The following is a 9,988-nucleotide window of genomic DNA, read 5'->3' on the forward strand; positions in this document are numbered from 1 at the left end:
ATACTCTAAAGGGTTTTCTCTAAGTCATATAAGAAAACAAAATTAAAACAAGACATGAGAAGAACTGTACTATACAAAGAACAATCTTTTGGGCTTGCAGTCCACCTCAGAAATGGAAAACGCATAAAAATGAACTTCAGGAATACTTTTCATGTAAAAGTAAAACGAATAGTTTTGACTTCAAACATCTTTTAGCATGTTGAACAAGCAAAATATTTGAAATATGTTCCTCTCCATTGTGCACACAATAGTATGAAACCGTCTTAAATAAGAAAAATATCGTACTTCCAAAAATAATTAAGCATCTTTTTTATCCAAATTACGGAACGATATGAGAGTAAAAGAATAGATTTCTAATGGATAAAAAACTCTCACTATATATACATATTTAAATTTTAAAATTTAAATACTATTTTTATTTGAATTTTATGGTTTAATAGATATCATACTCTATAACTCTTTTCCTATTAAAGAGTTATGATTCAACTCTATTAGGGATACAAATCAAAAAACTAAATTCTCCCTATCATTCTTTATGAGTACAGATACCGCTTCCGCACTATGATAGTAGCTACTAGCTATTTGAACACCTTAAGCTGCCGCATAGTTTTAAGAGTAAACACTAACCATTGGATTATATATTTAATCACATCTGAATTTTCCAAAATTAGGAAGCTAATCAAAACAAAATGTCACATAATGCAGAGGTCGAATTAACTAAAATTAGCATGCATATAAAGTTATTCAATATACATAACAATATAACATACATAGTTCCATAGATTATATGATGATATACTAGTTAACGACTTAATGTATGATTAATCTACCTAATTTCTTTACTAAATTGTAAGTATCGAAAATTTGTTTTCAGGATGCATCATTCTCAGATATCTATATAAAAGCATGTTTATAACTGCCATGTAAACAAGCATTAAGTAACTGGTTAATCATTAATCTCTTCAATTAAACATTTCCCTTTGGTTTCTGCTTTGTTGTTTAACTTTTGACCTTTACCACTCCACTGAGATTCCATGACTGATGCCTTTTCTGTTCTTACAATGGCTGCTAAAGAAGACCACGCTTCCGGAGGCTGTTCATGAACCCAACACATGATGAAATAAATCTTTCTTTCTGCATGCCGAATAGTACTTCTAATCTCATCTTTCCTTGAATTTCTTGGCTTTTCTGATTTGGCCACCTTCCCCGCTTCTTGAACCAATCGATGCATATCGCAGAGGGCACAAATCAAGGCAGAACTTCCTAATTCGAGCAGGCTGATCACATCATCAATAACACCAAAACCGAATTGCAACCCGCCCATGTGACGGAACGCCGGAGAGCATATCTGTTGCAAGCAATGAGAGAGAGCTTCCAGTACAGTCTCTGGCAGACCACCTTGACCCAACACTGACGACACGCTGAATACAACCAAAACAGATCCTAACGGGTCTGACCTCCAATCTCCATTGTATAGGCGGAGAGTGAAGCAGTAGCTATATAAGATATCGACTAGGTGAACCGTTAAAATGGGCGACGGCTCCTTAGAACTAAGCTGGCTTACTGGAGGAAGTGTAGTTTCCGGACCAAGAGGAATTTTGGAGGAATCATGATTTTCAATATCATCTTCCAGCTCCTCCTCTGCAAGTGGTTGAACAAGTTGAGTTCCTTCCTTACTAAGACGGATTTTTCTGGCAGAAAGTTTTGACCACCATGGTTCCCAAGGTTTGATCATCTTGCTCAATTCACCAGAGGCAATAGCTCTTTGAAATCTTTTCTTCTCTTCAACAGATAAGTCATCAAAACTGATTTCTTGCCCTGTAATTAGGTACACCCAAATCAGCATAATCTAACAGTTAAATGGCCATAAAATACAACCAATAAGGGTGCAGAATTTGATTTATACAACATATCAACATTTACAAAATCCACTTTAACTGAGTTGACAACAGAAGAGAAAGGGGGTGGGGGTGGGGGTGGGAGAAGCATTACAAAAGAACTTACCAGACAAAATTTTCTGCACTATGCCCTCAGATAGTGTTGAATCTGCATAAGCAAAGAAACCAGTCGAAAAGAATCAATGACCATCTATTATAGTATTCTTTTGTTCATAAATAAAAAATAAATAAATAAAGGTTTAGGGTTTAAGGTTTAAAGAATTAGGCATGTTTGGATACTGCTTATTCTAGGTTTAAAGAAGCTAGCAACTAAAATATTCTCACATAAGTTTTGGAAGGAATAAAAGAATTATTTCAGAATTAAGCTGTTTCCAAGTATTCATAGTAATTTTCCTCCTCTTTCTGTACACTCCTTTATACTATATGACTTAATACTATAGAATTATTTTGAATTTATTACCAGCTTCTGTTGTGGTCCTGCTCTGTGTTCATTCTCCTCAATTTACAATCTGCAGTTTATTTGGATATTTTCTAGCTCTATTACTTTTATTTTTTATGAAATATGTACAATAAGACAAAGAAAAGTGTACAAAGCAGCAGAACAAAAGGTAAATCAAATACAAGGGAAAATTAGCACATTACATAACAACGAACATCAACATAATTCTCCCTGACAACCTTGTAAAAAGAAATCTGCTTGACAATGTACAACAAACCACCTAATCTTATCCCAGAGAAATCTTTGTTCCAAATTATTTTGTGCAGTGCCACATACCATCTTAAGGTTCTTCACAAAATTCCAGACCTTATGGATTATCAATTTATCAGATTATGAGTTATGACGTATGCACTAAGCTTTTTGTGATCTTTATCAAGGAGAGTTTTGAATAATCATCTAAGAAAACCTCAGGAGAAACCAAATGTGGTTTACGACAGAGCCCAGCATCATGATCAACAAAGAGAAAGAACCTCAGAGAAGGCAACTATCAAAAAGAAAATGACTGCAACAAAACCAATCTGTATTATGGAAGCAGCAAAAATGTTTGACTTACAATCCTCATTGTCATCTATGCTATCATCCATTTCCTCTTCTGAATGAAATCTTTTCAGTATGTCTAACATTTTATGTTTGGTTTGTTCATCAGGCTGGATCTGCTGAAGCTCCTGAACTACATTTTCTCTCATGAAGGATTCCGTACAACAGAGACTATGAGACTGTAATTTTACAATAAAAAAGTATTTAATAATTACTGCAGTTTATCAAAAAGATCAAGATAGAACATTTATAGAAAGAGCGTGCAGACAACAGCATTTTGCAAACCATCCATGCCCTAAGAAAATTATAACCAATTGCCGAGTGAGACCATGTCAAAATATTTGGGCCACAGGCAAAAGTAAAGTAGGCATAATAAATGCACATGAAGAGAAACAAGCAACACCACTCGTATAACAACCTAGCTTGATATCCTGTTTCTAAAATATGCATGGAAAGCCAAAATTTAGACAATGCTTTTACAGAGCGAGTCAAACACAGCAAAATGGAAAAAGAAGCCAAATGCAAATGTAAACCATAATAACACAACATAGCTGAAAACCAGATAAACATGAGATCCCCCAACAGTAAAACCAGCGTGCAAATAATTCATTCAATAAATATTTTGTGCTCAAAACATTTGTAGCATATATATTAAGGTTAACATGCCATTTCCATAACACATGTTGGAAAATAGAATAGTTGATGAATGATGCCAGTTTATAGTTTACTCACATCTCAATCCTTATCAGATACTTAAATACCAAACTCAAATGGGCATATAGGTAACTTACTTTGTAACAATGGAGAGAACAGTATCGTGAATTGCATCTAGGACAAGTGTACTGTGAAAATTGCTTCTGACATCTGTCATTATATGAAAAGGAACAAATCAAAGAAGCTTCATCAGTTTATCAGGAAACAGGGGGTTTGTTGCATATCATCAAATGATATCACGGTACTGAACTCAAACCAAACCATTGATATAAAACTCAAGGATCTTAGACCTTATGTATCATGTTATAAATTTCACAGCATTACTCGTGTTATAAGAGAAACTAGAAATTTAGGTTTCAAACAACTAATAAATTAAACAAACAAAAAGGAAAAATAGAGAGAAATTTTCTGATCACCATGACACCTTAGCATACTAAAACTCTCGCACGTGAAGATGATATAGAAAGATAGAAGGACTTACACATGACAAATCGTCCGCGAAGGGTTCAGCGAGGGAGCAGAAGATTTGTCTGACGTATATATTGTATCATCCATAATTGAAGAATTGCTGGCCAACAACTTATTTATGTTCAGCTACAATTCTCTCCTCCTCGAATCGAGTTTAGGTTAACAAAGACTCTGGGTTCAGAAAGCAAATCTAATGTAAGCAACTGTGGATAGAGTTGCACATGCCTAGAAATTTGGTTTAGGTTAATAAACCAAACTGGTTTTATCAACAGGTTTTAAAAATAAAAACTGATTTTTGCACAGAAAAACAGCATTTTTTTATCTATAAACTGATTTAAAAAAAAAAACTGGTTTTTTATTTAAATATAAAAAAGTTTTTAACCTATAAATTAATTTTCGACACTTTAAAAAAATTAATTTTACCTTTGACAACATCTACCTCTCAAAAGTCTCAAGATTAATTATCATTATGACTATTTCCATTACAATCGAACAATATATTGCAACCAAAAAAAGGCCAAATGGTTCTAGGATATATCCAGTAGCAAGATACCATAAATAAAAGGAGAGCAATATTAAGATATACCAATATTAAGAACAGTGATGAAGAACAAATACTTGCCTAATAGAGAAATTAAAAATCAAGTGAAGTTAAGAAGCAAGTGAAGTTAAGAAATAATACAAAAAGAGTTGAAATTTGGAGTCATGTCCAACACTTTTTTCCCTTAAAGAAGAGCAAAAAGAGTGGCTTCTATCAAGTTTCAAACAGATGAATAACAAGCATAAAGAAGAAAGTTTGAACAACCAGAAAAGCTTAAAAGCCATGGATCTGTTGGCTAAGTAACACAGGTGTCACCATTTGAAACTGAAACATCATGTTCAATAAAACTTCATATAAAATGTAGAGCTAGGAACTGCATAAATTTGATGAAAGGTATTCGTACAAATTTCATTAAGAGGGAAACAGGGAAGTTTGATGAGTGAAAGTAAAATTAATTCTAGTGCTCACAACATAGTGATTGAACTTCGTTAAAGCATCAATTTTTTAACCTCAAAATCATGACCTAACAACGTGTTCACTAATAAAAGGAAGCTCTCAGCATACAAAAAATCATAGGAAAACGGATACAAAATATATATTCAACAAAATCACAAAATCAGTCTTTGAAAAGTTAGCAGACCGCGAATTTGACAGGGATTTTGATTCCTTGAACAGCAACTCTTGCATGATTCATATGGACACCTGCAACATTTGATTAAACACATCAATCAAAATCATTACAAATATGAGTATCTATATAGGAAAACAATTTCAAAAAAATGCTATTCATAAATCATCACCTAGAACAAATCAACTTCAATAAGAAATGTATAGAATGTGGCTTATATGTCTTGGGCCAAACAAAAGGACAAAAGCCATGTGCATATACCACAAATGAAACCAAAGCCAAGAATTCAGCAAACAATAAGACATAACTCATTACTCAAACAATAAGTTCCTGTTTTAGAATCAAATCAACACACCTTCCTTATGCTTTGAGGAAATCAAATTTGGCAATAACCATTTTATAAAAATAATAAATAAAATATAAATAAACATACTAAAACATAATTATAATATAATTTAAATTTTAAAATATCATTCAAATAAAAAATATTACATCAACCACTATTATAATATCATTCAAAGTTACAAGCCAAATAATAAAAAAAATAACTAAACATAAAATGCTAATATCAAAATTTGTCATCAATAATTAAAATCCACAAAAACATAAATTAAGCAACGTAACAAATTAAAAAGATCAAGAACATAATAAAATAAGTTATCAAAACAAGTTAACTCAGCAATTCAACAACGAAATAAGAACTAGAACTGCAATCTACTAATTAAAAGAAACACCAACTAAAACAAGATCTACAACCTTCATCCAGTCATTGTTATGCACAATTATTTTCAATTTAACTAAATACTCAACTAAGTGATTAAGCATAAAAAAAAAACTAAGCAAGATCTTGAATGAATAAACTAAATCATACTAATCTAACCAAGCAAAGGAGGAAAGGGATGTCTCTGAATCTGAACTACAAATAAAAAAAAAAAGATAAGAAAATAACCATTACTTTCAGTATGAGACTCTGAGACGTGAGCAATGAGCAGAGTATGAGAGGGAGAAGGAGCGAGAACGCCGGTGATAAGAAGGTGACGGGCGACGGTCGACCAGGCGATGAGCACGACGACCCACGACGTGTGACAGACGACGAGCTACCAAGAGAATATACAGGCGGACGCACCGATTGTTTAACGGACGGCGGCGCTGAGTCGAGCCTTGCGGCGGTGGGGGAGACTGTAACCTAGGGTTGAGAGTTGAGAGAAAAGGGACTGAGGATTGATGGGGTAATGGCTCAGGAGAGAGTGGCTGGAGATGACAATTGCGATGACGGGGTGACACGGCAGTAGCTGGACGGAACAAGCTAAATCACAGAGTGATGGAGGAGCTTGAAGACGAGATGTTGTTGCGAGTAGTGCGAGTGAGTGAGTGCTCAAGGACAGGGGAAGAGGATTAGGATTTTGGTGGAAAATCTAAAAACCGGCCGAATTCCAGTTTGATTCGACTGGTCTGTTTCCAACAAATTCAGCAGTCCAATAACGATGTTTAGAAAGGGCGGTTATGACTTTTGTTCGAATAAAAAACTTCACCAATTCACAATTCGACCGACCAATTTAAATCGATTTTCAGAACCTTGCAAAAAATTCGCATAATAACTTGCGAACCTTGTGGTTGAGGAATAACTCGCCCACTCTTTTGGACAAACTACATATGACGTCCAAAAAAAAAATTGTGTCTTAGTAAATAATATTTTTTATGTTTGGTAAATAAGAAAGCTCATGTACTTGTGTTTTTACCTTTTAAAAATTAGGGGTATTTTTAAAAGCATCTAAAGAAGAATTTTTTTAAAAGTTGGCTTGTACTTATTAAAATTAAAATATTTAATATAATATTTTTTAATTTTAAAAATTATTTTACTAAATAAAATTATTATTGTTTGTGTTTATTAAAAAGGTATTTTTAATTTAATTTATTAAACACATATGTTACAACTTTTAGGATTATAATTTTTAAAAACTATTTTAATATAGATAAACTTTTTTTGTTCATTTTTATTAGATTCAATGTGTGAACTGTGAACAACACCCCTGGTTTATTCTAGCTAGCAGACAAATAAAGGACGTGTAAATAGTCAAAATCGTCTCTGAAATATATCTTGATCTCTATTTTGGTCCTCGAAAGATAAAGTTAATCGAAATTGTCTCCGAAAGAAATACGATTAGTTACGTTAGTCCTTCCGTCAATTGGATGATGACGTAGGACTAATGCCACGTGTCAAGTCAGTAACACGTGGCATGCCACGTGGCACTTGACATGTAAAAATGTTATTTTATAATCAAAATAGTTCTTGAAAGTTCAGACGCAAGTCATTTTCATCCCTAAAATTTTAAAAATTAATCAAATTAATCCTTATATAAATAATAGAAATGTAATTGACAAACAAAATATTAGTAATGGTATCTTTTCTTCTTAAAAATATTTTCAATAAAATTATTTCTCTCCTTTAATTCTTGTCAAAATCTCTCTTATTCTTTTCTATTCTAAAACATTTTCCTTATATTATTACATTTTACTGGAATATATATATACTCAAAATTGAAATGTCGTATGTATTTGTTAACTTAAACAAAGTTATATACTCAAAATAAAAATTTATGTATGTTAACCTAAACAAAGTTAATAAAATTTATACATTTTTTTTTCATTACGGTATTACTTTCATTTATAGGTTAATATACATAAGTTTTGATTTTGAGCATATAACTTTATTTAGGTTAACAAATACCTACATTTCAATTTTGAGTATATATATATATATTCAAGCAAAATGTAATAATGTAAGAAAAAGGTTTTAGAATAGAAAAGAATAAGAGAGATTTTGACAAGAATTAAAGGAGAGAGATAATTTTATTAAAAATATTTTTAAGAAGAAAAGATACAATTACTAATTTTTTGATTGTCGATTACATTTCTATTAAAATTAGTAGTATCAAAAAATATTTTAAATTTAATATTATAAAAAAAATAAAATAAATTATATAAGGACTAATTTGATTAATTTTTAAAATTTCAGGAATGACAATGACTTACGTCTGAACTTTCAAGGACTATTTTGATTACAAAATAACTTTTTTACATGTCAAGTGCCATGTGTCATGCCACGTGTCACTCTAACACGCCACGTGTCACTAACCTAACATGTGGCATGTCAGGTGTCACTGAGTTGACACGTCAACCAATCATTCTGTGACACGTGACATTACCAATCGTATATCTTTTGGAGATGATTTTAATTAACTTTATTTTTCGAGTACCAAAATGGAAATTGGAGTATCTTTGAGGGACGATTTTGGCTATTTACTCCATCAAGGATAATGAACGAGTATGAATATGAGCATAGGAGTAGAACGATATGGCGAATAATAATATCATCACCACATAGTGTTTTTGGAGAAAAGAAAGAGGAAAGGTGGAAGGACTTATGTTAAAAGTGAAATCACATTTATTCTTCAATAACATACTGCTTACATAATATTTCCATCCCCTTCAAAAACTTCAAATTGTAAAGGAACTTCTAAGTTCTAACACAGTAACACCTATTATTCCATAACCGGATGCATTTCTTCACACCCCAAATAACTAAGTGTAGTACATGGAATACACCGACTACAACAAACAATAACAAAAGGGCCTTTAAAAGATACGAAAACCAATTGTCGACAATACGGCCATCTACAATCGCATCCCGCGTAATCAAAACAATGCCGGCAAAGTAAGTCAGCAAGAGAGTTGTAAGAGTGATCCACATGCCAATCAGTAACATCCACATGGTGAATATGTTCTTCAGAGGGAGTCCACTCACAAGTAAAAGACCCACACAAAGCGATGCAATGAAGCAAGTGGTATTGCATACCAAGAAAAAAGTATAGTAGTCACTTTTAGTTAGAGATAAAACTGCTTCTCCTGGACATAGCTGATCCGTTCTATTGGGAATTGAGCAGTCAAATAGGTTACTCTTACTTTTATCGTCGAAACCTACCTGGAGCACGCCACCAGGTGGATTCAAAGCGAATTGAAAGGTGATAGTTGCGATAATGGAAACCATCACACCCAGGGCTGTTTTCATATCCTTCAACCATTCATCCTTATCATATTTAAACCAATCCAAAATCTTACACCACCACGCTGTAGCGGTTGTGGATGATGTCCCTCTTGGTTCACTCATTTTGATTTATGATTAAAGTCGTTTCACCTAGCGGAGCAAGTAAAAGAAGCCAGTTATTCGATACCATACCAGCAGTCATCGCATAAATTTTTATGCAAAATTCTCTTCTATATTCTAAAAATTATTTATTAAATTGAATACATATGTTGTATATATACTTATTGTTAGTTTTACACTAGTCACGTAATTCTTTCAAATTTAGCAATTGCGATTGTAGTCCAGAAATTGCAAAATATAAATCATATGTATTATTTTATAATTGAGTAAATGTTCTTTTCGATCCTTAACCATTTGTTCTGATGAACTTTTCATCTCTTAAGAAATCTAAAAATCTGAATGAGTTCCTATCTACTTTGATATATTTACATTTCAGTCCCTGGTTAGGGACCGAAAAGGACATTTATTCAGAGTAGATAGAGATTGGAACGTACATATATCAAAATAGATAGGAACCAATTTAGATTTTTAAATTTTTTAGGAAGTAAGAAGTCTATCGGACAAATTGTTAGAGATCGAAAAGGACATTTACTCTTTT

The 9,988-nt window shown here is 32.6% G+C and overlaps 2 protein-coding genes across 2 annotated transcripts in view; both read right to left on the minus strand.

The window, feature by feature from the left end:
• Positions 714 to 5,396, minus strand: LOC107619113 (zinc finger HIT domain-containing protein 2). Its single transcript, XM_016321336.2, has 6 exons — positions 5,298 to 5,396; positions 4,130 to 4,287; positions 3,726 to 3,798; positions 2,951 to 3,113; positions 2,005 to 2,046; positions 714 to 1,818 (listed from the first exon to the last, which is right to left on the minus strand). Exons 2-6 carry the CDS (start codon positions 4,201 to 4,203, stop codon positions 947 to 949), a joined length of 1,224 nt encoding a protein of 407 aa, XP_016176822.1. The 5' UTR covers positions 4,204 to 4,287; positions 5,298 to 5,396; the 3' UTR covers positions 714 to 946.
• LOC107616644 overlaps positions 8,708 to 9,988 on the minus strand; it is a 2,926-nt gene continuing 1,645 nt past the window's right edge. The window contains exon 2 of the mRNA XM_016318598.2: positions 8,708 to 9,480. Within this exon, the coding sequence (XP_016174084.1) occupies positions 8,803 to 9,453 (651 nt within the window). The 5' untranslated portion in view covers positions 9,454 to 9,480 and the 3' untranslated portion in view covers positions 8,708 to 8,802. The remainder of the gene's footprint in view (positions 9,481 to 9,988) is intronic.

The sequence above is a fragment of the Arachis ipaensis genome, chromosome B09 (genome assembly GCF_000816755.2).
Source record: "Arachis ipaensis cultivar K30076 chromosome B09, Araip1.1, whole genome shotgun sequence".
Taxonomy (NCBI): Eukaryota; Viridiplantae; Streptophyta; class Magnoliopsida; order Fabales; family Fabaceae; genus Arachis; species Arachis ipaensis.

Bases quoted from the DNA above. Each gene is read 5' to 3' on its own strand.
- LOC107619113 (XM_016321336.2), bottom strand. From the start codon at position 4,203: ATGGATGATACAATATATACGTCAGACAAATCTTCTGCTCCCTCGCTG. The intron at 3,799-4,129 runs GTAAGTCCTTCT...ATATAATGACAG, and splicing joins TCGCGGACGATTTGTCATGT to ATGTCAGAAGCAATTTTCAC. The intron at 1,819-2,004 runs GTAAGTTCTTTT...ACCTAATTACAG, and splicing joins AGTGCAGAAAATTTTGTCTG to GGCAAGAAATCAGTTTTGAT.